At 39.6% G+C, this 26,833-nt stretch overlaps 1 protein-coding gene across 4 annotated transcripts in view; it reads left to right on the forward strand.

Annotated features, from left to right (window-relative positions):
- Positions 1-26,833, forward strand: part of SIN3A (SIN3 transcription regulator family member A) — a 65,987-nt gene that overhangs the window by 11,907 nt on the left and 27,247 nt on the right. For all 4 annotated transcript variants that reach the window (XM_060401414.1, XM_012098665.5, XM_015101977.4 and 1 more), the window contains exons 2-11: positions 9,516-9,737; positions 14,234-14,410; positions 18,312-18,418; positions 19,095-19,377; positions 20,630-20,881; positions 21,438-21,590; positions 21,725-21,883; positions 23,753-23,842; positions 25,765-25,883; positions 26,469-26,679. In XM_060401414.1, coding sequence (XP_060257397.1) covers positions 9,549-9,737; positions 14,234-14,410; positions 18,312-18,418; positions 19,095-19,377; positions 20,630-20,881; positions 21,438-21,590; positions 21,725-21,883; positions 23,753-23,842; positions 25,765-25,883; positions 26,469-26,679 — 1,740 coding nt within the window. In that variant the 5' untranslated portion in view covers positions 9,516-9,548. The remainder of the gene's footprint in view (positions 1-9,515; positions 9,738-14,233; positions 14,411-18,311; positions 18,419-19,094; positions 19,378-20,629; positions 20,882-21,437; positions 21,591-21,724; positions 21,884-23,752; positions 23,843-25,764; positions 25,884-26,468; positions 26,680-26,833) is intronic.

Genomic DNA, 26,833 nt, shown 5'->3' on the forward strand with positions numbered 1-26,833 from the left:
GAAAATGCCAAGCACATATGTACGTCAGAGTCTGCACTTGCTGCCCCCTCTGCCTGTGATGCTGCTTCTACTGATCCCCACATGGCCAGCCTCTTCATTTATTTCATTTCATGAGTTACCTTATTAGTGAGATATTCTTTGGTCATGATTACCTAAAATTTCAAAAATTCTCCTCTGCTTTTTCTTCTTAGCGTGTGTCTCTGTCTAATATTTTGAACACTGTTTATTATCTTGTTTATTTCTCCCACTAAAATGTGAACTTCTGGGGTTTACTTCCCTGGTGGTCCAGTGCAGGGGCTCTGGGTTTGATCCCTTGTCAGGTGACTGTATCGCACGTGCCACAGTGCAGCGTTTGCATGCCACAACTAACAATCCCGCCTGCTGTAAGCAAGACCTGCCGCAGGCGAGTAAGTAGATAAATATATGATTTTAAACATGTAAACTTCCTGAGGAAGGAGAAGTTTGTTTTATTTTATTTACATCTGTATCCCTGGCTCCTAGAATAATGCCCGACACATAGTATGTGCTTACTAAATATTAGAGGATGCATACATGTGTGAATGAATGATTTGGTTTCCATCACAGCAAAACGCTATCCTAAGCACAGTGGAGGACACAAAGGTGTTTAAAGGTTTGTGTGCCCATGTCTGTGTGGGGGCAGAAATATAGCGAATAGAATAGAGGGAATATGAGGTGAGTGGCACATCTGTCATCCACAGAACCACCTTGAGTTCTGTTCTTTATAATACTTTCTTGAAAGCTGCAGCTAACATAACTTCTGTTATACCTAATCTGTTGTTTTATACTTGCCAGTTAATTTATAGAAACCTTGTCACACGAAGTAAATGTTAATGTCCTTGAGAAGAGGGATACACAATGATTTCCTTTTTCAAAATTACTCTACTGTTAATATTTAGTTTTTTAAACTTTTTATTTTGAAATAATTTTAGGCTTTAAAAACTTGTGAAAATAATACAAAGAATTGCCACATAACCTTCACCCAGATCTCCCAAATGCATCTTACATAAAACTACAATACAGTGATCAAATCAGAAAGTGAATATTGATACAGTTGTTAGTATCTTTTGAATTGAACTAAATAGTTTCTTGTCCATTTTTTGTCTGTAACATCAGTGTTAGTTAGACCCAATTTTAGTTTTTGAGTTTCTTTTTTGAGCAGTATTAACTACCTGTAAAGATTTATATTTCATTACTTGATTCTTTATTAGAGGTCTTCAAAAGAATGGAAATTTACTTTTTTTTTTTTTAATGGAATAAACTGGTTCTAGCTTTTACCGTTTATACATCTGACCGAAGTTGTAGGATCTTGATGATCTTAGTTATTCTATATCTTGAACCATTTTGGTCTTTCATCATCTTAGGAATTACTTTATTATTACTGATCAATTATTCCCAACTATGCTTAAAAAAAAAAAAAAAAGACACCCAAAATAGTAAGTGGAAGAATGATGAATCGCCTAGAAGGATGTGTTGTGTGCATGCGTGCCTACTCAATTGTGTCCAACTTTCTGCGACCCCATGGACTGTAGCCCACCAGGCTCCTCTGTCCATGGGATTTCCCAGGCAAGAATACTGGAGTGGGTTGCCACTTCCTACTCCAGGGGATCTTCCCTGATCCAGAGATCGAATCTGTATTTTTTCATCTCCTGCATTGCAGGTGGATTCTTTACCACTATACCACCTAGGAGATCCTAGAAGAATGAGGCAATAGTAAAATTTTAAGTCATCATTACGGCAGTTTTCTTACTGCTTTGCCCAAAGCATTACAGCACCTTTCAAAAAAGTATAAAAGAAGTTGAGAGATGCCATCTGAAACATTATGTAAGATGTTACCAATTGAGTTATCTGAGTGAAGAGTAGATGACAGTTCTTTATGCTACTATTTTTATAGTTTTTAATAAGCTTTTATTCAATATATTTCATAACCTGTAATCTTTTATTTTCCTCCAGTAATGGCAAAGAGGAAAACTAACAGAGGAAGATGTTTCACAGTTATCAGAGGAACTAATAGATGAAAGTAATGGGCATCCCTGGTGGCTTGGTGGTAGAGAATCCGCCTGCCAATGCAGGAGATGTGGGTTCAATCCCCGGGTCGGGAAAATCCCCTGGAAAAGGAAATGGCAACTCCAGTATTCTTGCCTGGAAAGTTCCATGGACAGAGGAGCCTGGTGGGCCATAGTCCATGGGGTCGAAAAAGAGTTAAACGTGACTTAGTGAGTAAACAATAACAATGCAGCAGGTAGCAACACTCTTGGCTATGATGGGGATGGTAAAATTGATTGCATAAGCCAAGCTGATGACTTTGAGGCTTTAGATGATAAGATCCTAGATGAATTTTCTCAAACTGAAGAATTTATGTGTGGACAATATATTTCTGAGGATAGGGTGCAGGCTGGACTATGATGTCCTCATCCAGGAATCATTCAACTAGAAGGACTTAGGAATGCAGTATTTTCAACAAGAGTGTAAACCATTCCGATTTGCTAAAAGGATGTACAGTGGTATTCTTCTACCAAAACTTACTTGACACACTTTGTAAATGGACAGATTCCCAAAGTTGTGTTTGATGATGTAAGGGCAAAAACCAATAAAAACCCCAAAGTAATAATAAGCTAGAACTTTACTTGAGATAAGTCTGTGCATGACAGCTGATGACTATAGTCAGTTGCATTTTAAAGGATATTGCTTATTTTGGTTATATATATATATCTTCAAAATCAGGGAGATGTGGACTAAAATTTGGATTTGCAGCTTAAATTCTCGCTAAAATTTCTAATAAAGGTGTTTCTAGCTCAGATGTTTAATGATAAGTTTTTCTGGCATACTGGGGTTAAAGGTGAATCACATGTTGTAAAGAAAGCAGTGTTACCATCTGCACATACAAGGTGATTGTCCTGAATCACCTTTTTAAAACTTGTTGTCACACTGTAGTATGACATAACTTCACCAGAGCTCACAAAAGGTATGTATCAAATGGGACTGTCATTATATTAATCCCGGTTTCTCAGCCTTGGCTGTGTTAATATTTTGGACTGAATCATTCTCTCTCGTGGGGAACTGTCCTGTACACTGCAGTGTGTGTGGTGACATCCCTGGTCTGCATTCATGAGATGCCAGTAGCACCTCTCTTCTGGAATCGTGACAACAAAAAGTGTCTTCTAACACTGCCAGATGAACCCTGGAGGGGGGCAAAAGCTCCCCAGATTGGGGGACTGCCTCTTTGGGAAAATGTGAAACTACTTTTCAGGGGAGGCTTGGGTATCATATCTTGCTGTATTTTGAGGAAAATGGGTTGTTAATTTTGTTGAGCAATTATTCTGAGTAATGTGGGAAATCTAAATGGATTGACTTTTTCATTCTGGAAACATTTTTTTCACTTTCTAACAGATTTAAATCTAGAAGTGGATTTTTGGACATATTTTGAAGTAGACTGTGACAGGAGTTTTACTGGGTTGAAGTAATTATAGACACTTGTGCTTTGGCAAAAATTTCTTTACTTTTGAAGAGAAGCTTTCCATTTTTTCAAGAGTATTCATTGAAATAAAACTGACCAGGACACATTTTATGTGATTTCACGTGATGTAGTAAGAGAGAGTAACTTTAGATTTTTCTTTTACTGTATAAATAAAAGACCTTTAAAGTGTGCCTAATTCAAGATAATACCAACACAAAAGCAAGAGGCACTAAAGGGTCAGCCATAAGTTAAGTGCATTTCAAAAAGAAAGTTGTGTGTTAAAATCCTCCATTATAAGGTGGTATGTTCCATGCACACTATTACTTTGAACTTATCTTGACTGAAAAAATTCTGTTGTTTCCATTTAAGCCAATGTGTGAAATTTAATCTAAATTAAAAGATTCTTTATAGTTGGATTTTTCCATTTGGATTTTAGTAATTATGGAGAAATTTCTCGATTTCTCGGAGGCCAACACTTTGTTGTGGTTAAAGATATTTAGTTTATAAAACTAGAAAATTGGCTTTTATTTTTCTTGTTTTGAATGGGTCAGCTTTTACCCTGCCCTCCTGTCTGAAATGTGTCTCGTTCGCTCCTCAGTTGTTCTGTCCTACTCCAGAAGACTCCCCTGCAATGTCAGAATTATCCTGCTCTACTTGTTTTATTTGGGAATTATGATTACTTTGCCTGATGATTTGGAGCTGTTGCCACTTTTTATTATAACGAATGACCTGATGACTTCGTAGTGTCCTGTGCTATTGTTTGTTCACATTAGGCTTTCTTTACTAGTTTCTATCCCTCAGAGTGCTTTTTTTTTTTTTTCTTTTTTAATTCTGCCTTCTTAGATTAGCGTTTTGATAACAGGGTAACCTCCAAATTGGAAACAGTTGGAGACCATAGTCGCAGATGAAAATCATGTCAACTGAATTGGGGCTTGAAAGTAGTTTTCTAACTCTTTCGGCTCCATCGTCTGGCATTCAAATACTTGATGGTTTCGAATTATACTATACCTCTCTCTAAGGAGGATCCTCTGGTCTGTCCAGTATTTCTACTCCAGATATATCATATATTCCAAGGAGACAGAGTATCTACCCTTTTGTTCCTTTAGCCAGCTTTGTGACCTGGAATAAGTCGCTTAATTTCTCTGATTATCAGTTTCCCTCCAGATAGAAGGCTTTTGAGTGTGCTCAGTCGACAGGAGTGTTGTGAGGAGCTGGTAGCGATCAGATACCCAGGACTTGGCTGCTGTGGAGCAGGGAACATCCTTTTCAGTGCTGGGGCGCCCACCCTAAGCACAGGGCTTGGCACTCAGGGACTATTTGTAGGATGGATAAATTGACAAAAATTTTATAAAGCTATTTACTGCCTATAAGTCCAAGTTACTATAACATTTTAATTCATCCTGTATACTCCCATACCATAATTCATCCCTAATTTTCAAAACTAAGTATTGCCTTCTCCATATAGGATCTTTCTCAGTGTACACATTTCTACTCCCTTCCCAGTTGATAGTGTTTGTTTGTATCACTTGTGAACTAGTTTGTATTATTAGCTTTTCCTCCCATGATTTGATAAAATTTTATATTTGACACCCACATACACATACTACCTGGATTTCACTATTTCCGTTTTTACAGTACTTGTTTTATTATATATCTATCTTTCCATTCCATCATCCATTAATCCAAACTAATTTCATGGTGATAGTCTAAGTACATTTCAGACATTGGTACACTCTTTTGGGGGGCCCTCCGCAGTGAAAGTGCAGAGTCCTAATCACAACCTCCAGGGAATTCTCTATACTTTTATCTAAGTGCTTGAGCATGCATCTCCTTATCTAGAGTTCAGTACTTGTTTCTAGAATTTACACACAATGAAATGCAGAAATCTTAAAAGAGTACATTGCGTCTGTGTTGAGAGCACACTGTATATATTCTGTAGCTCATTTTTTTCACTATTCTGCCTTTCCCTGTAGATGAACCCTAATCCTTCTAATTACTACATAGTTTTCTAAATATGGATGGATCCAGTTTACTTGGCTATTGATAGACATTTAAAATTTTCATACTTTGCTGCAGTAAATATACTTGGCAGATGTATAGGATAGAGACCTAGAAGTGGAATTGTTAGGTGGTTAAAGGGTATGCACATTTTCAATTTGATTTAAAAATTTGATAAAAGCCTGAAAGTTGCCAACCAAATAGTCTTTACCAGCTACCACCAGTAGTGTCTCCCCGTACTCTCACCTACACTGAATATCATCATTCTCTTTTTAATCTTTGCTAATTCCTTTGAGTAATCATTTTGCTTTATATTACTAGTGAGGCTGTATATGGTCTTTCCAGCTAGCGTTTTGTTTTTAAGCTTTCTGTCGCCTCTCACGGCAGCTGGGATCTTAATTCCGTGACCAGGGATTGAACCCACCCCCACCACCCACCCACATTGGCAGCATGGAGTCTTAATTAACCGTTGGACCATCGGGAAAGTCCCTCCAACTAGCTTTCAGACTTTTCTAGGGCATAGGTTGAAATCATCTGCCACCTTCATATCTAAATATTTGCTAAATGAATGAATGAGTGCTGCCAGAGCATTCCTGCTGTTGGGTAAGGCTGAAGAAAGGGTGAATGAGGCAAGTGTGTGAGAAGTTAAAGAAAGCAGAAGTTGCTCAACGTGTGTGTGTGTTAAATCAGTAAAGGAACTCTTCTTCCTGTTGTCTTCTCCTCTTCTGTGTGAGGTAGGATAGTGAGATGGTTAAGAACCCAGGCTCTGGAGGCAGGTTTCGTGGATTCATAGCTGTGCAACATTGGGCAATTTACTTAATCTTTGCGTTTCAGTTTCCTTATTTATAAAATGGAGAATAGTAGCATCTTGCTTACAGGGTTATTGAATGGATTAAATTATTACTAGTAAATTGTATAGGATAGTGCTTGACACTCAATATATGCTGCTGTTATGTTAATTGTTACCTTTCCCTTCTGCATATGCAGTATTTGAGCATCTGTGATGAGTGTCTGGAAGGTGAGAAATGCAGACAAAGTTGGAAAGGACTCTATCTTGAAGAAACTTACAGATTTCGGGCTTCTTTAGGGGAGTGGAAAGACATTTTGACAACCTGGATGATAGGGTGGGATTGAATGGATATAATTGGTGAGTTAAATTGTCCCCACAATCAGTGAGAAAGAATTTCGAAGGCTGACTTAAGAAATTTGGATTTTATTTATTTATTTATTTATTTTTGCTGCACTGTGTGACCTGTGGGATTTTAGTTCCCCAACCAGGGATTGAACCCAGGCCCCTCAGCAGTTAGCGTGCCGAGTCCTAACTACTGGACCACCAGGAAAATCCTGGATTGATGGATGTACAACTGGATTGGATTTGCAGTTGAAGCCAACCATTTTAAAAGCAGTGTAGATTGTATGGGAGAGAGGCTGGAAGGTGTTGGTAACAAAGCATGATAAGGTCCAAAAATGAGGGGTTGCCTGTATGACTAGCGGAGAAGCAATTGATTTGAGAATCATTTAGGGAATAGAATTAAGAGTGGTAATTCTTAAAGAAGTGGAGGGCAGTTCACAGAAAGTACAGACCTTGGGCAGCCTCTTACAGTATCATAGAGATGGTCTGGAAGGCAAACTCTAGAGGCAAATTAAGTTAACTACTTTATAGAATCACAGTCACTTTATAAAGGAAATGATATTTTAATAGCTAAAAGATAGGATATGATCTCAGAATAAAGTATAGTTCTCTAATACTTAACCTTTGGAAAATTCACTGCAGCCTCCTCCCCTTCTTTTTCATCTTCCCATAGACTTGTCGGTAGACCAGCATTTGGGAATAGCTTCCCAGGTGGAGCAGTGGTAAAGAAGCTGCCTGCCAATGCAGGTGACTCAGGTTCCATTTCTGAGTCAGAAAGGGCCTCTGAAGAAGGAAATGGCAACCCCCTCCAGTATTCTTGCCTGGAGAATTCCATGGACAGAAGGGAGCTAGGCGGGCTGCAGTCCATGGGATGGCAAAGAGTTGGACACGACTAGCGTGCACGCACAGAATAGTCTAATTACATGCTTTTGCAAATAAGAAAACAGAACCAAAGTTACATGGCTTCAAGTCAGTTCAGACTAGAATCCAGGTCTTGACAGGTACTCTAGTCTTTTTTCCATAGTCTGTGTCGTGACCTTCTGATCTAAATTTGGTTTTCCATTTATGAAGTATTGACTGGCTTTTGGTTCCAGGGATTAATCTCAGGTGTATTTAAGCATCTAGGTTCCACGCTAGTAGAACCCAAGATCAAACTGTGATCTAGATCATGGGTTTACATAGAAGTAACAGCCAAAAAGTCTTTAAGACTTTTCACTCTGTCCATTTATTAGACTTACTCCCCAAAAGGTTGAGATTGAGTGTTCCTAGTCAGTTGACTGGTAGTTCTTAAGTATCAAATAGCATGTGTAAATCTATATTTCTAACTTCTTAATATGTCTGAAAAATTTTGAAATACTGTGCTAAATATGCTACTTCATACTAGAAAAGCCTGGGAAGACATAATCAGTTAAGACATTTTAAATTATTTCCCCTCGGCAGCCATCAGCAGTATGTTTTCAACTCCAGTTAACTGAATTCAACATATTATATAAATTTGGGCGACAGTCCTTCGATCTAAATTTATGGAGAATAGGAACTTCCTGGCGATTCAGTGGTTAAGACTCCACACTTCCTATGCAGGGTGCTTCTGTTCAATCCCTGGTAGGGGGACTAAGATCTCATATCCCTCACAGCAAAAAATACAGTATAATCAGCAGAAAGATTAATTATGGCTTGAGATTTACAGAAAGATAATATTGAAAATGGCTGGCTTGCAGATGAAACAGTTGTGCTCCTGTGTCAGAGTCTAACTTAGGTTTGTGAGAGTGTGAGAACAACCCAAGACGCTCTTTCAGGGCTGAGCACCCGAGTTACAGGCATGCTGAAGATGATGGTGAGGCTGGAGAAGAGGTGAAGCAGCCTCAAGGAGTCCTTGTGAGGATTGCTTCCCCTCGGGGCCTGCACGCTCCCGGGAAATGAGGAAAAGAGATTCGGATGTGTTTAGAAACTAGGTAACCCACTCCCCCCCAATTTTAAAAAGAATCTTGCTTTAGATGGAAAGGGAGTGGCTTGTGAAGTCTATTACTGTATTTTTAATCTTCTCACCACAGCAGCCGTGTCTTTCTTAGGCTGTGTTTTGTGACCAGAAAAGTGGTAGGGCTTGGCCCATTTTGTCCTTGGCTGACTAGAGCTCTCTTTCTTATTGATATGCTTGTATTAATGATACTGATGTTGGAAAAGCTCCGAAAAGACCCATCTGGATTCCTGGCCAGAGACTAGACTTTGTGTGCTGCGGGAAAGGAACTATTCCCGTACAGGGGGATTATTAAACTGGGGGGTTCTGGAATCACTTTAGAACTTGAGAATATAAGGAGAAACCTTACTAATGGTCAGTTTCAACCTTACTTTATTTTTGAAGAAATAAATTTACATGGAAGGAGGAGCTTATTGGGATGTATATAGTTTCTTAAATTGGCAAGTTTACAACCATTGTCCTCTTTACTACTGGCCTAGTATTCTGTGATACCATTTAATTGTTGAAACATTTCATACTTTAAAAATTAGACCACAGTTATAATGCTAGCTTTTGAGAGGAGTTAGGAAGAAACACTTGAATGTTTTTATAGCCAGTGAATAATATAATTAATATTAGGGATGATGGCACTTGAGAAAACCAGAGAATAAAGAAAGGTATATTTGTGTGTTTCTAAATTGGAGGCTATTTTTCTGCTCTGCAGTATCAAGGTAATTCAAACTGGGTTATTATTTACATTTTTGTCTCTCAGCTATGATAATCTGTCCACTGGGATTGGGAGTGTGTGGTCCCCCATGCACTTAAACTACCCAGTGATCATCTCTAGATGCAGGAGATAGTCATTGTCTCCAGGAGTTGAACTTTCGGGTAACTGGTCGTACACGTTATATTGGAGTGTGAATTGGTTTGCATGTGGTTGCTTTTGGTTTCTGCAGGTTTTGTAGTGCATCCCTGAGCATGAACGCAGAATGAAGCGACGTTTGGATGACCAGGAGTCACCGGTGTATGCGGCCCAGCAGCGTCGGATTCCTGGTAGCGCGGAGGCTTTTCCTCACCAGCACCGGGTGCTTGCCCCTGCCCCTCCTGTGTATGAAGCGGTGTCTGAGACCATGCAGTCAGCCACAGGGATTCAGTACTCTGTGACACCCAGTTATCAGGTAAGCTGGAGCCCAGCAAGGGACTAGGGTAAAGGAGGAACACTGGTAAAGCATCCAGTTACAAAGTTTTTGTTAAACACTCAGGTATTAAAAATCTGTTTATGGGCTATATGGAAGGTATAAAAAATAATGTAAACAGTGTACACTTGTGTATTTACCACACACATTTTTTTAAAAGAGTGTTGTTGTAACCTTTGAAGTTCATCCTGTCTTTCCCTGGTCGCTTTTGCGACAATAAAGTTGTTTAGTTGTATTTTTGAACTTGAATCTGAAGTAAAAATGTATATTTTCTTCTTTGATTCATTTTTTTAAACCCATTCAGTGTGGTTCCTAAGACATGCATTTTCATGTATGTGACCAATTAAGTAGAATTTTCACTTGGTTATGAATTACGTGAATATATTCAATTAATTTATCCATTCTTCTGTTGGTAGAGTATCAAGCTGTTTCCAGACTTTTCCTGTTAGACAGGGGCTTCAGTGAGTGTCCGCAGGTTTTCCTAGTGCAGTGGTGCTCGCAGTGGCAGTCCCGGCGAGATGAGCTTGCAGACTTGGTGCACTACATATTTTATCAAGAAGGTCTTGCTGTGGAAATACAAAAAAAAGGCAGTGGAATTAAACAGCGTGTTTATTAGTGAAGGAGGTGGTTTGCATTCTGGTGCAAGCTGCTTATTTTTGCAGACCATTCTGCAGGTCTGCTTATTTAACCTATATGCAGAGTACATCATGAGAAATGCCGGGCTGGATAAAGTACAAGCTGGAATCAAGATTGCTGGGAGAAATATCAATAACCTCAGATATGCAGATGACACCACCCTTATGGCAGAAAGTGAAGAGGAACTAAAAAGCCTCTTGATGAAAGTGAAAGAGGAGAGTGAAAAAGTTGGCTTAAAGCTCAACATTCAGAAAACGAAGATCATGGCATCTGGTCCCATCACTTCATGGCAAATAGATGGGGAACAGTGGAAACAGTGTCAGACTTTATTTTTCTGGGCTCCAAAATCACTGCAGATCGTGATTGGCAGCCATGAAATTAAAAGACGCTTACTCCTTGGAAGGAAAGTTATGACCAACCTAGATAGTATATTCAAAAGCAGAGACATTACTTTGCCGACTAAGGTCCGTCTAGTCAAGGCTATGGTTTTTCCTGTGGTCATGTATGGATGTGAGAGTTGGACTGTGAAGAAAGCTGAGTGCCGAAGAATTGATGCTTTTGAACTGTGGTGTTGGAGAATACTCTTGAGAGTCCCTTGGACTGCAAGGAGATCCAACCAGTCCATTCTAAAGGAGATCAGTCCTGGGTATTCATTGGAAGGACTGATATTGAAGCTGAAACTCCAGTACTTTGGCCACTTGATGCGAAGAGCTGACTCATTTGAAATAAGACCCTGATGCTGGGAAAGATTGAGGGCAGGAGGAGAAGGGGACGACAGAGGATGAGGTGGTTGGATGGCATCACCGACTTGATGGACATGGGTTTGGGTAGATTCTGGCAGTTGGTGATGGACAGGGAGGCCTGGCGTGCTGCGGTTCATGGGGTCGCAAAGAGTAGGACATGACTGAGCAACAACTGAACTGCAGGTCTGAGGACACAGTAGGAAGTTTGAGTATCTAGGAGAGGGTTTGCTGGGCCATAGGGTGCATACATTTTCACCTTTAGCAGGTAACGTCAAATTGTTTTTCAGAGCTGTCCCAGTTTATTTACTCCAGCATTGTATATTCCTGTCATTGCATATCCTGATCAACACTGATCATTCATCTCTTGTCTGTTCACTCTTTTTTGTAAAAATATAAATTTGTGTTTGCCCTTTTTAATTTTGAAAGTAAATGTCACCATTTTAAATAAAAAGATGTGACTTCTTCCTCTGAGCCCTCAGACTTAACCCCACTGGGTGCATTTCTCGGGTATTCAGAGTTTTCTCTGCATATGCAGGCATGTTTATTTACTTTTCTAATTATTTAGCTGTACTTCCCTCTTTACATAATTTAGGCCATACAGTCTACACTGTTCTGTTATTTCTTTTCACTTAATACATAGTAGACAATTTTCCACTTGAATATATGTATAGACCCAAGTAATTAAAAATGTATGTATATATTTATTTACTCGTCTGCTCCAGGTCTTAGTTGCAGCATGCGGGATCTTTAGCTGTGGCATGTGAACTCTTAGTTGTGGCATGTGGGATCCAGTTCTCTGACCAGAGATTGAGCTCGGGCCCCCCACATTGGGAGCTTGCAGTCTTAGCCACTGGACCACCAGTGCACATCCCAAGTGATTTTTTAAAAAATCATTGCATATATAATATTCCAGTTCAGTCAGAACCATAACTTATGTAACTAGTCTAGAGACGCACAGGTTGGGCTGGCACAGGAGTTCCCTGGTAGCCTGGTGGTTAGGATTCTGGGTTTTCACTGCTGTGGCATGGGTTCAGTCCCTGGTCAAGGAACTGAGCCCCTGCAAGCCATGTGGTGCAGCCAGAAAAAATAAAAATGAAAAAATAAAAAGGTTTGGCTGGTACTGGTAATATAAATTGGTTTAATCTTCCTTGAGAGCGATTTGGCAGTTTGTATCAAAGTTGTTATTTTTTTACCTAGCAATTACATATCTAGGAATTTATTATAAGAAAACAGTCAAGGTAGAGGGAAACCTGGATGAAGTAGGAAATGGCAATTCCTTAGGTGTCACTCCTCCACTGGAGCCCACCTTGCAGCAATATAGTGCCTTCCTATGGGGTGGGGTGGGGCAGTCAGAGGACTGCTACAGATCACATCGTTACATTAGGACTTGTAGGAAAGAAAGGTGATGTGTTTTCCTTGGGTGATTACTTTTGTCTGAACTAGTTCACGACTTTCTCCTATACCTGGGATAATCACATTTATTCCTATACCAGAAACTGTAATGTGCTCTTATAAAACCAGCCATCACAAGTATTTGTAAATGCTAGTTAAGTCTTAGAAAAACCTGTTCAGTATATGCATGTTGTAATATTAAAAGCTTAGAAACATAAAACTCTTCTTAAAAATATTAGAGCTTTTCGAATCATCCAAATAGTTTCTTTTTACTCCTAAGTTTATTGTTTCTATGGATTTGTAAATAGTTGCTCTATTTCCCACCTTCTGCTCTGCCCAGGGTAATCTTTGTAAATCTGTGGGGCCTTGGGGAAAAAAACATTCTCAAGTTGTAGTACTTAGCTTAGTTTACATTGTTTCAAAGTGTCATGTTATTTAGTCTCCTTACCTTGGAGATGTGGCCTATCAGGTGTATTGTTCTTAGTTGTTTTCTGTAGTGATTAAAGTTCTGAAATAGGAAAATTTTTAGAGCTTTGGAAATTTTATATAACACTTCTTGCAATAGAAATAGAAGGAAAGGGGCCTTCTATTTTAACCCTAAACTTTTAAGAGGACAAGAGAGAATAGATAAGAAATATGTTTCATGTTTCACGAACAGGTTGGAAAATTTAAAAATTTTTTATTTTAAAAGTCATAAATAAGGGGGAATTCCCTGAGTCCTAGTCCAGTGACTAGAGACTTGGAGCTTTCACTCCAGGAACAAATGAGAATATACAGAATAAACAAAATAAAAATATTCTCTAACCTTACAGTCACAAAATGTTCACATTTTACTATATATTTGTTCTCTAGGATTTAAAATTTTATTGTGTTTTTTTTCTGAATGTTAATTTTTTTATTCTAGTATAGTTGATTTGCAGTGTTGTGTTAGTTTCAGATGTATAGCACAGTGCATGTGTGTGTGTATAGGATTCTTTTCCATTAGAGTTTATTACCAGATCCCAGGTATAGTTCCCTGTGCTAATACAGTAGGTCTTTATTGGTTATCTCATTTATATATAGTATGTGTATATGTTAATTCCAAACTCCTAATTTATCCTTAGTATATTATATATACTGCTTTGTGTAATGTGCTTTAAAAAATTATTTAAAAGTTTAAATCCATATGCAACACATGAATACATTCAGTTTATGGATTGTGAGCATTTTTAAGTGTTAAAATATATGCCTCTCTATCAGTGCTATTCAAACTGTGGTCCACAGATGGTTGATGTGGACTACATACTAGTCTGTAATGAGATAAGTACAGAAATGGAGTGTTTAGAAACTTATTTAGCAATTGGACATTGTAATTTTATGTCTGTAGAACCTTGTAATAAAAAATAGGGGCTTATGTATTTTTATCTCATATGTAGTAATTCATTTTTATCGTATTTCATAAAAGTAGTAGTCCATGAAGGATCAGAACTTAAGAAACAAGAAAAACTGGTCCTTTGCCACAGATGGTTTGAGATATACCAAGCTATATAATTTTTAATAGCTGTAGAATTCTGCTCTAAGATGGGTGGGCTATAGTTTATTTCACCAATTCCCTTTTGTGGGAAATTTGGGTTTCTGGTAATCTTTTGTGTGTGTGTGTTCTTTAGAGGCGTTTGGAGAGGAATGCACAAGCCTTGAAGCTTCTCATCAGCGTTTTGTCCGTTCTAGGTTTCAGCAGTGCCGCAGAGCTCCAGCAGTCATGGGCCCACCATCGCAGCGGTGCACAGCAGCCATCATCACCCCACAGCCGTGCAGCCCCACGGAGGCCAGGTGGTCCAGAGTCACGCTCACCCAGCTCCACCAGTTGCACCAGTGCAGGGACAGCAGCAGTTTCAGAGACTCAAGGTGGTGTTCCGCCCCTTCCATTTCTCTCTTAGCAGGCAGCATTGGCTTCAGCTTGTTGCTAGTGGTGTTACAGCTGTTTACAGTAGGCTGGGGGGTCAATGACAAGAAGTCTTCTTTTGATTTCCTATCCTAGCACCTTGAGCCTGATCCAGAGAATAAATTCAAGAGATGTTTTTGGGATGAATGTGTGGTGTTCAGACATTCCAGGATTGAGGAGCTATTTGAAATGAAGTCCATTTTTTGGATGCCTGCTTTTGAACTCTTCAGTTCTTAGCATGGAATAAGGTTTTATTAACATACATATGGTTGACTACAGTCCTATATGGTAAATGGACCCAAGTATTATGGTTTAATCTTCTTATTCTTTATGACCAGCTGAATTGGCCAGCATCATCAAGTCCATCCTTAGTAAATCACATGCTCCTTTGGGGAGACCTTTATGAAGTTTGGGAAAGGCTATCGTTGTGAATAAAAAGTCAGTGTTTTCATCTGATCTACTGGGTGTATGCTGTAGGTTTTCAACACTTTGAAATTCATGAGGCATCCATGGAGAAATGAAACTTTCATTTCCAGCTAACCTTCTCTCTCTGTTTAGTTGAGTGTTACTTTTCCAAATGTGTGATTATGGTAGTAAGTTTTCCAGATTTCTTTTTTTTCCCCTAGTTTTTATATAAAATTTGAAATCAAGTACAAGAAGTGTAAAACTGAAGACCTATAAAGAGATAAGATGTTAGATCTTTATTTGGTCATACGATTGTAATTATATCAAGTAGCTTGCAAGTAGGAGTGAACAGTGTATCCTTAAAAGATACATCTATGTGAAGGAGATATTTCATCTCTCTCATTTTTTGGTACTTAATCTAGTTCTCCCTGACTCCTGCCCTCATTGTTTGGGTTCTCAAGAACTTTAACATTGGCCTAAAGAAATTAAATGTTACATAAATAAAAGCACACCAAAGCTAAGCTATATAGAGGGATTTTGTGAAATTTACCCTGTATATTAGCTTAAGTCATTAGGAGTTGACTATCCATAAACATAGTCCTAAAGAGAGTAATTATTTGGGCCTGAAACTTTACTCTGGGCTCTGTCTTTAGGAAAATATTTGTAAGCTATATCAGTTTTCCTTAAAACATTTTTACTCTCTATCTGTAGAGTGGTGGCTGTATCCCAAAATGTATTATTGTTACTGAGTCCTGAAAAAATTTTTAAGTTGGTTTGGTGTGACTGACTTCCATATTAATACTCTGTTCAGCAACTGATACCTTAATGTTGCAAAAGCACTTATAACTTACTTATTAAACTAACAAAAAATATATATTTATTTTTATACCCTTTTTCCAGTCAGCCCTGTCAAAGCATAGCACCTATTTTATTCTCCTTCCTCACTTGGCTATAAGTGTATAGAGTGGGCTTTGTATGTTTTATAGGTGCTGTCAAGGAAGCAAGAAGGGCTTTAGAGTTGGGGTTATAGAGTGAGTCACAGGTCGAGTTAGGTTTGTTCTCTTAGTTACAAGCTCTTGAATGTGATTCCTGGACATGATAACTTGTTGAATGTCCTTTCTAACAAGGAGAGGTAAAATGGTTTCTTGCGCCTCCATGTAATTTCATTTAACATTCTCACATCACTTGCCATTTTTGGATCAGTCCTAAAATGTTTTACAAGCATTTGAACCAGCTTCAGTAAACCATTTATATTCTATAATAAGGAAGTGTTCAGTGAGAACTCTTAGCTTATTTCATACATCAACATTGTCTATACTTTCTTTGTCTTTGGCAGATTGATGACAAGCAAGATTTGAATAATTTGAGACACGTTTGGTGTGATTTAGTTATTTGTTGAATGCCAGCAGCGTACATATTTGGCACATATTTAGCAAGTTCTCTTTACAGTTGTTTGCTTGTCTCCCCAACAAGACTGTGAACTTCAGGAGGTTGAGGACTTTACTAATAAATGCCTGTGGAAGTGAGCCAGGAAGATGCATCAGCAGAATCTAAGACCCTCCCCACATGCCTCCTTCAACCTGTAGCTTTCAAATGATTTGTTCCAAGTTGTGTTCTTCTAAGTAATGATTTCTAGAACTGTATACATGCTTTTATAAAAGAGTTTTACTATACTAATTTTTAAACAGTGGTTCATTATGACCTGTACCTTTTTCTTCCAGACACACATACATCACATATACTTTCCTTCTTCAGGTTTCAGGATTTTTTCTCTCTGTGTATTTATTATATTATACCATAGAGTGCTTGTTTTTTGTATGTTTATTTTTGATAACTTTTCTGTTGTGACTGTAAATACTGTTCTTAAATATCTTCCAAAGTCTTTCCCTTCTGCAAACTTACTGAATTTTAGGTTCCATCAATTTGGTCACTAATGAAACATTTCAGTATGGAAAATTCTGAATATTGAATTTCAACAAAAATTGTCATGTTATTTATAAAGTACCAAAAGACCAACCTCCAATGAGTTGGTATTGACCAGGTATACACACTGTGCTCTGGCAGCACAAATGCTCTCATTAACCATGGCTATAGTGGAAGTTGGGGCAACTCCTGAGCTACTACTCTTTAATGGCTTATTTGATCATAAAGATTCTGTTTCACAATATGTCACCAAAGTAGTGCTTGTCAAATCAGATGTTTACTTGTGAAACTTTCCTAAACTTAATGTTATATAGAATTAAAAATAATCCCAGAGTATGTAGGATACACCTAGTGGGCAGTTCCCTTAGATGTCTCCTGAGTAGCTAAAACTCAAGTTGTCCTAGATCACACTTGTAACTTTGTAGCCCTTCAGACTTGTTCCTCTTTGTGAATGCCCACATGGTGTATAATTTAGTGAATGCCCTCTTTGCCTTATCTTCCATGTACAGTCAGTCAGCCCCCAAGCCCTGTCGCTTCTGTCTCCCGAAAGTTTTTGAATCTGCCCAGTTCTCTCTGTTTGGTCAGTACTATACTTTATGCCACTCCTGTTCACACGTGAGCCAACCTTATAGCATGACTGGTTTTCCTGCCTCTTCATCATCTGTTTTTCCTGCACCAACTTGTTCTCAACACTTATAGCCAAATTGATACACGTGCAGATGATAATAGTCTGAATTGCTTTCTAACAAGATCCTTTCAGGATCTAGATCTTGCATTGTCTCCTGTGTTATCTCTTATCACTATTCCTACCACCATTTCTTCTTTCCACCACAGATCCTCTGGCCAAACTAAACTGTTTTCACATTTCCACATATACCAGATGGTGTCCCGTCTGCAGTTTGGCCCATGCTGCTTCCTCTGACTTTCTTCATGGGTCTTCATTTTTGCTAACTTGTACTCATCCACAAGACTCAGTTTAGACACCATTTCTTAAGGAAGCCCTCCGGTGTGTCCCCATAGGTTGGTTGGTTGGTTGATTTTCTTGTGTGTGGAGGGGTGCCCTTCCCATGTGCTCTCTGGGCATTTGGTGATTGCCCACTTTCCCACTGTGTTATGACTCCCAGCTGGATGTGGAATGAACTTTTGTACAGCAGGGCATACCGTGGCTTATTTGACATTAATTCCTTGGGACCTCACGTTGGGCCTGGCCTAGCATGTTGTTGCTTCTTAGTAAATATTTGTGAAATGAATAAATGAATGAATAAGTGAATGACATATGGATGTGATTATCCTTCACTAATAATTCCATGCAAAACTATTCAAAGCAGGGTTACAGATTTTATGAGTTAATTTTTATTTTAAGCTTGAGTTATATTACTGGTACCCATATTAATTTTTAGTGTTTTTAATGTATGTTTACTATATGTTTCTATTTCACTTAATATGCTGATTTTATTTAGGGTATAAATCAGTCTTTCGGAAGTGATTCTTGGCTGGCTTTTCTCTTAATAACCTTGGGATTTGTCCCTGCCCCAGGTGGAGGATGCACTATCCTACCTTGACCAAGTGAAGCTGCAGTTTGGTAGTCAGCCTCAGGTCTACAATGACTTCCTTGACATCATGAAGGAGTTCAAATCTCAGAGGTAAAAGATACATGTGGTTGTACTCGAGAATTTTGCTTGTTTTGTTGGTTCTGGAAGGAGGATATAGCTTATTCTCATCTGCTGAACGATAAAGGGCTCTTTGGAGGGAGTTGTGCTTTTATTTCCATGGGTCATGTTTTTGTTTTATATATTGTATAAAAATTGAAGGCCCAACACCTTTATTTTTTGCATATTGATAAATTTTTCTTAGTACTTAATCTCAGGGAAGTAAACTGGTAATGATTAAGCTACTTGCTTTTTGGATTAGCTTAAGACACCCTAATATTCTGGCATGGTTCACTATTATAAAAGAGTGATTATATACATCTGAACAGTGTATATAGATACATGATGATTTATGCCAGTGTATCAGGGGTTGGATCTTGCATGGCAATTGGAGTTGGAGACTTACTGCCTGAGTATCTGCTTGAGGGGACTATTAGCATGCTTGAATGTCTGTTCTGTTTAAAACTGTGACCATGCCTCTTTGGTTATGAGTATAAATGGCTTTGAATTTCAGAGGTCTTTGGGTGTGGTTAATTTTGTAATATTCAGGTTGAGTTTTATTTTCCTGTGTAGAGAACCTAGTGGAATGTGAATTTTGTCTTGCCAGGGTGCTTTGTCAGGCTTGCCACTTTAATATTTGTGTTTCTTTCTTTTTTTTTTTTTTAATCAGCATCGACACTCCAGGAGTGATTAGTCGTGTGTCCCAGCTGTTCAAAGGCCACCCTGACCTGATCATGGGCTTCAATACCTTCTTGCCCCCTGGCTACAAGATTGAGGTGCAAACCAATGACATGGTGAATGTGACAACTCCTGGCCAGGTTCATCAGATCCCAACCCATGGCATCCAGCCCCAGCCTCAGCCACCACCCCAGCATCCTTCCCAGCCTTCAGCCCAGTCAGCCCCAGCACCTGCCCAGCCAGCTCCTCAGCCCCCACCTGCCAAAGTCAGCAAGGTGAGCACTTGGAACACTCTGCACCATGTGAAATGCATCCCTAGAAAGCACCCTCCTTTGACATTTTCCCTTCGTATATAAGGCTTAGATAGATGACACAAGTTAAAATTCATCAGAGAAGATGCGAGTCACATTCCTATAAAGTGGCTCACATTTACACACCACATAGTTATATATCTATTTAAGTCTACACATCAGCAACCTACATGGACTCTCTTGCCCCCAACTTCTGCTGTTTGAACCCGTGAGCATCCCAAGAAATGACAGCTTTGTGTAATAGTACTTTGATAACACAGGCAGAAATGGTCAGCTTATGATCAGATTATACTGTTTTCTGCATGGTCATCATTTTACAAAAGTTACTCTGTTTACCAGATTAGACCATATCAAGCTAAGCAGAAGATCTTGATGATGATGATGAGGTGTTTTTAGTATAGAACTCTACTGATACAGTAGCCATTAGTCACACATGGCTATATTTAAATTTAAATTAATTAAAATAAATTTAGTTTTTCCGTTTTACCAGCTACATTTCAAGTGCTCACTGGTTTCATGTGGCTAGTGGCTATTGGTGACTTCCTTGGTGGCTCAGATGGTAAACCGTCTGTCTACAATGCAGGAGACCCGGGTTCAATCCCTGGGTCGGGAAGATCCCCTGGAGAAGGAAAGGGCAATCCACTCTAGTACTATTGCCTGGAAAATCCCATGGACAGAGGAGCCTGGTAGGCTACAGTCCATGGGGTCACAAAGAGTCAGACATGACTGAGCGACTTCACTAGTGGCTATTGTGCAAAATAATGCAAATAAAGAACATTTCCATCACTTCAGAGAGTCTGTTGGGCAGAGTTGGTTTAGAAGACTTTTTTTATGTGGCGTTAACTGCAGCAATTGAATTGTCTTTTTTGACATTAAAGATCTATGTAGAATAAGGTTTTTTCCTATTCTGTTCACACCTGTTGAGCAAGTAAGCTTAAAAATTGCATATGAAAATTCTTCCCTGTAATTGGAGACATCGCCCACTTTTAAGATTGTGTTTAGAAAATTTAAGGCTTGAATATTTGTATCAGAATGTGTGAACCCTCTGCTCTTGCCACCCCTGCTCAGTGTGATCTGAGCTGGGCTAAGATGGCCTAGCCAGAGTGAATAAAGTATATATGTTAATCAGACACCTTGTTTCTCTTTACTTTGAACTTTCTTTCCTGTGTTAAACCATCTGTATTCCTGAGGAGAATAAAGACTTTTTTCTTTTTAGCCTTCCCAACTACAAGCACATACTCCAGCCAGTCAGCAGACTCCCCCACTCCCACCATACGCGTCCCCACGTTCTCCACCTGTCCAGCCTCACACACCAGTGACAATCTCGTTGGGAACAGCCCCGCCCTTGCAGAACAATCAGCCTGTGGAGTTTAACCATGCCATCAACTATGTTAATAAGATCAAGAACAGGTTCCAGGGCCAACCAGACATCTACAAAGCGTTCCTGGAGATTTTGCACACGTATCAGGTAAGACAGTTGCCCTTTTCAGCCTGTCTTAACCAGGTTGCCTTCTGGGAACAACTAGTCTGAGAAGAACTGGTTATTGTGGACACAGTTGTGTCCACTAATTCTTACTGGTAGTTAACCAGTTAGACATTGTGATGTGTGTTTGTAAAGCCAGTTCGATTTACCTGACTTTAATTCCCTTGTAGCAGCCAGTTAGGATTTTTAAAGTCACTCCTCTGTGAAACAGTGCCATTTATCTGAAAGTTGAAAGAATGATTTGTGTAATATAGTTAAAGTACAATAGAAGGAGAAATTTCTCTAATATTTTGTGTTTTATCAGTCGGTAGTGGTCCCCTGAGCATTGACATATACTTCCCTGGTTTTCAAAAGGAATTGTCAGCCACCATCTTCCACTCCTTTGTCAACTTCAAAGCTTGAAGCCAAAAACAGGTGCTAAGAACATAGACTTTCCTCCTGACTGCTACAAAGCCAGACATCTCGAAAAGTGTGCAAAAGCAAGTCATTCAAAACAGTGCCCCTTTAATAAGATCTCTTCCCATTTGCAATTTCCTATCAGAAAGAGCAGCGAAATGCCAAGGAAGCTGGAGGAAACTACACTCCAGCGTTGACTGAGCAGGAGGTGTATGCCCAGGTGGCTCGTCTTTTTAAAAATCAGGAAGATCTGTTGTCAGAATTTGGACAGTTCCTACCAGATGCCAACAGCTCTGTGGTAAGTTATTTAGAAGAACTACACAATTGAGAATGGTTGTGATAAGTTAGGAAGCTGGAATCAGAAGGAGACTTTTTCAAAGTGATAACTTGCTTTTATAAGAGCACTCATCTCTTTCATGTGTTCTTAATTAGCTTTTAAGCAAAACAACTGCTGAGAAGGTTGATTCCGTGAGAAATGACCACGGAGGCACGGTGAAGAAACCTCAGCTGAACAACAAGCCGCAGAGGCCCAGCCAGAATGGCTGCCAGATTCGCAGGCACTCTGGAACAGGGGCCACCCCTCCAGTGAAGGTGAGGAGGGTGAAACTGCTCGTTGTGACTTTCAGGAACGGTAGTAGCAGACAGTGCGCAAGGCTGACACTTGGATCCTGGATATTTGAAGTTAGTTGGTGTATGTCACATAAACTCAGTGCAAAGCTTTTTATCTGGCTTTGTGAAGGAATGTTAGAATATAAATTGCTCCAATTACTTTTGCGTTCTTACAGGTTTTCTTTATAGTTTCTCCCTTCTTTGCTATTAGCTCTCATCTATTTCTTTGTTTCCTGCCAAGGGTTTCTGAGACTTAATTTTTCCTGCTTTGTACTAAGAAAGAAGCTGATTAAATTAATAATTATTTCCAAAGTAAGTCAGTGGTCTCTGAGGTCCTCTTGTGAGTAAAGTGCAAATGCTTTGTGGGATCTCCTTGGTCTAGAGGCCTGTCCTCCCCAAGGTTCTTTGTTGGGTTGCCAGATCTTATCTGCCTCATCTTAATCTCCAAGGAAGGACCTTGGGGGTACAGCAGAGGGCGGTCTTAAACTCCTGTTAGTGACTTATCATGGTGCTCCTTGTTAGGGTAAACCCTGATGGTCTGCCTGCAGAAAGCTGAGCCCACTCTCTCCCTGTTGACGTGGGGCAGCAGTGCTAGGGAGTGGGCTCTGTGTATGTACTGAGTGTTGTTTCAGTGAATTCTGAAGCTGTATATGATGTTGAAGAGGTAGATATGTCTTTAGAATTTAAAGAATAACAAAAGCTAGTGGAATATCTTATGGTAAGAAGTGACTGGTAAATAAGCAAATAACCACTAAAGAGTGACCTGTAAGGTGTTGACACTTTTGAAGGACTGTTGAACTATTTTTCAACGTTTGTAATGGTTTCTCCCTTTGAAACCAGCCGAACATAGTAATCGTGTATGTTTCTTCCCTTTAGTAAGGAATTTTAGTAATACGAGTAGCAAGAATCAGGTCAGCAGATAGGCGCCAATCTTGGTCTTCTCCCACACTTGATTACCCGCAGGTGGAAATCCTATATTGGGAGGTTAGGATTCCCTGTCTGCCTTTTCCTTAGGCAGTGTAAGGCAGAGGCTGTGGCTCCTAAGAGAACGCAGTCCGACGGCGAAGGTAAATGTGCTGCTTCTCCCGGACGGTGCATTTCTTCACAGGCAGCTGAGAGGTGATTTCTTTATAGTAAACTTTCTGCCTGGGGTTATGTATGACCCATTCATTTGCTTTAAGATAACAGTCTTAAATTGGTCCGAGTGGATATTACTGACAAGGTAGTTATTCCTTCTGTTAGGAAAATAAACTTTTTTTTCCCATGATTTTTTCAGTTGAACTATTTAAAGGTAAAGGTTAAAGATTGATTACTGTGTAGTCCAGATATTTTTATAGCCTCTTCTGCCTCCACAGCTAGGAAGATAAAGCAATAGCGTTTGGTTCCTAATAAAGTTACTTTTAGCCCATGGAAAAAAGTAAGGATATTCATTCTAACATCACAGTAATGCTGTGACCATTTATGGAAAGAGTTATTGGCAAGTAGAATGACCTGTGAACCTCTGGGGGGAAATGACAGGCAATCTGAAAAATAGGGAAGATAAGTGGAAATCTTTTAAGATATAAAGCAAGTTAGTGACTTGAATTCTCTCATTTGTTGCAAATTATTAATCAGTGGTGGCTAGTGATGGAACCTTAGAACAGAGATGATAATAAAGCTCAGGGGATTCCCTGGCAGTTCAGTGGCTAGGATCCGGCCCTCTCGCTGCCGGAAGCCCAGGTTCAATCTCTGGTTGGGGAACAAAGATCCCACTACGGGGCACAGCCAAGAAAGCAAAAACAGAAAAGAACATAAAGCCCAGAGAAACCCTCTCTTTGAATCTTACATGTTTATATTTTTCCTTTTTTACAGAAGAAACCCAAACTGCTCAGCCTCAAAGATTCTTCTATGGCAGATGCCAGCAAGCATGGTGTAGGAACGGAATCATTATTTTTTGATAAGGTGAGTAATAAATGAATTGGATATGATTGAACCCGGGTCTCTTAAGTCTCCTGCATCGGCAGGCAGGTGGTTCACCACTAGCACCGCCTGGGAAGCCCTGCCTCACTTTGAAAAACTGCGTCCAGTTGGAAGACCCCTAATATTAGCTACTAATGCCCAAAGAAAATCGCCTTGTCCCCAAGAAGATTTTGTTTTAAGGCATCAAGCTGGTTAGGTCTTTGTACTTTCTAACACAGATTTCAAATTGTAGGTCCTTGCCATCTTTGAGAACTGTTAGCACAACTAGAGAAATGGTAACACTGTTTGCTTTAATTTTGTGAAATAGTTTGCAGCAAAATATAGCATTTGCCTTGTGGAAAAAAGCTATAAAGGAAGTGCATGATATTACTCTCAAACTACTGTGCTTCTATTGTAGATACCCAGGTGTATATAGTGAAGCACGTCAGTGCACCAGTTGTTGAGGACTTTAAATGGCTTGTAACCTTCTGATTGCTTGTGAAACTTATTTGTGGTATTGAATATTGGGTCATGGGAATTCTGATTTAACTGTATGTTGTCAGAGCTCCACAGGTGATTTTTTTTTAAGTTTTGGTTGCGCTGGGTCTTTGATGTCATGAGGGCTTTTCTTTGATTATGAGCAGGGGCTACTCTCTAGTTGTGATGCACAGGCTTCTCATTGCCGTGGCGTCTCTTATTTTGGAGCACTAGCCCCAGAATGCGTGGACTCAGCAGTTGTGGCCCAGAGGCTTAGTTTCTCTGAGGCGTGTGGGGTCTTCCCAGACTATGGATTGAACCATGTTTCCTGCACTGGCAGGCGGATTCTTTACCACTGAGCCAGCCACCAGGAAAGTCCTGCACCTCTGGGTTTTTGCAAAAGGGCAAATCACTTAGTATCTCCATGATTGGTGCCTCCTGAGTCCATGACTCTGATCTGAACCATTTCTGAGGGCTGCCTGGGCACTTGGTGCTTTTGAGGCAAATGTGAAAGTCCAGGTCACAGCCAACAGATGGCAAGGAAAGGGTGAGGGGAGGGGACTGAACAAGTTAATTTTAAAAATAGTGATGGTGTTTGTTGTTGTTTTCGAGGTACTTATTTCTTAGACATACTAAAAGAAAGTCCGGAGTTTGCTTGATAATTCAGGGAAATGATTAGTGTTTTGGGTTATTAAAATTCTCAGCACTGTGAAGAAAGGAGAAATGGAGAAAGGAAACAGATCAAGCCAGAGAACAAAAGTCGCTTATTTTAAAAGGTTATTAGTCAGGATTACCAGAGTTTGAAAAGAGTGTTGAAAAGATTCTGTAAACATCCGTTAGGCGAAGCAACCAAAGCTTGGGCAACACTCTTATGGTTCAGAGAATCAGGCTTGTGAGAAGTAAACGTCTTGTGTACTCCAGGACCTCTTTTTTCAGAACTTTTGTTACAGGCATTTTTAAGCATGTGAAATTAGAGAGAGTGGTGAGATGACAGCACGTGCACCCATCACCAGCCTCGGCGGGCCTCAGCTCCAGCTGCTGCGCCTGCTCCATGTGCACTCTCACCTACCCCGGGTTATTTGGAGACAAGTCTCGTATGATACAATATTGCACCCATGAGTACTAAGTTTTCTTTCTTTTTTTAATATTTGTTTGGCTGCATCTGGTCTTAGTTGTAGCACGTGGGATCTAGTTTGCTGATCAGGAATCGAACCTGGTCTTCCTTCATTTGGAGCACAGAGTCTTAGCCACTGGACCAACAAGGAAGTCCCTAAGTTTCCTTTTTAAATGACTCCTTTTTTCAAACATAAGCATTAACACATCTAAAAAAAACAAAATTGATTCTTAATATCATCAAATAACAGTTCAAGTTTCCCCAGTCTTTTAAAAGTGAGCCAGGATCTCTTGATTTCTCACTGAATTATTTTTCTTTCGGTTGTCTCCATAAGGTCCGAAAGGCTCTGCGGAGTGCAGAGGCCTATGAAAATTTCCTGCGCTGTCTTGTTATCTTTAACCAGGAGGTGATCTCTCGGGCGGAGCTTGTGCAGTTAGTCTCTCCATTCCTAGGGTAAGTGGAGTCAGGAGCTTGGCCCTGGTGTGTGATAAGGAAGTAAAATAAAACTTAGTTTGTGCAAGTAAATGATAGACAAAATTAATTTGATTGTGGTGGGTCAGTTGACTCATAAAATGTTAGTGCTAAGAGAGTCCTCTGTGAAGTCTTCTAGTTCAACTATGGAGATGAAAAGATTGGCAGAGGGCACATTGGCCAAGACTACTGGTCTCCTGATCCCCTGACCAATGTTGGATGTTTTATATAGACCAGTCTCTTCCAGGGTTCTAGAATCTTGACTTTGACAACCAAAGAATTATCTGAACTTTGAAACAATATTGTTGATTAGAAGAATGGCTGGTTATTGCCTTGTTTCAGTATAGTTCTTGCACCACCACCTTGACTGATCTTAGAGCACTCTGTAAGAAAAGGAGAAGCCAGGTATTCAAAAGCAGTACTTATTAGGCAAGAAGTAATAATTGTCACTGGAATTTGTCCAGTGATAGCAAAGTTCTGACTCTACATCAAATAGTGGTAGTCACACCTCAGCATTACTGCATAATACTTCTAATTGCTCACCAGTTTTTTGGTTTGATTCTTTAGGAAATTCCCAGAATTGTTTAATTGGTTTAAAAACTTTCTGGGCTATAAGGAGTCTGTACACCTGGAAACCTTTCCAAAGGAACGGGCCACAGAGGGCATTGCCATGGAGATAGATTATGCCTCTTGTAAACGGTTGGGCTCCAGCTATCGAGCTCTACCGAAGAGTTACCAGCAGCCCAAGTGTACGGGACGGACTCCTCTCTGTAAAGAGGTAAGGCCTTCCAGGGAAGGCATCAGCCCTGAGTCCTCAGCTTCCTCCAGAAGGAAGTGGTATGTGGGATGGAGAATTTATACGAATGAAGAAATCAAAATCCTTTCCTGTCTTTTTTCAAAAGAAAATGTTTTGTACTTATATTGAGAACTTT

Source organism: Ovis aries, chromosome 18, assembly GCF_016772045.2.
Source record: "Ovis aries strain OAR_USU_Benz2616 breed Rambouillet chromosome 18, ARS-UI_Ramb_v3.0, whole genome shotgun sequence".
Taxonomy (NCBI): domain Eukaryota; kingdom Metazoa; phylum Chordata; class Mammalia; order Artiodactyla; family Bovidae; genus Ovis; species Ovis aries.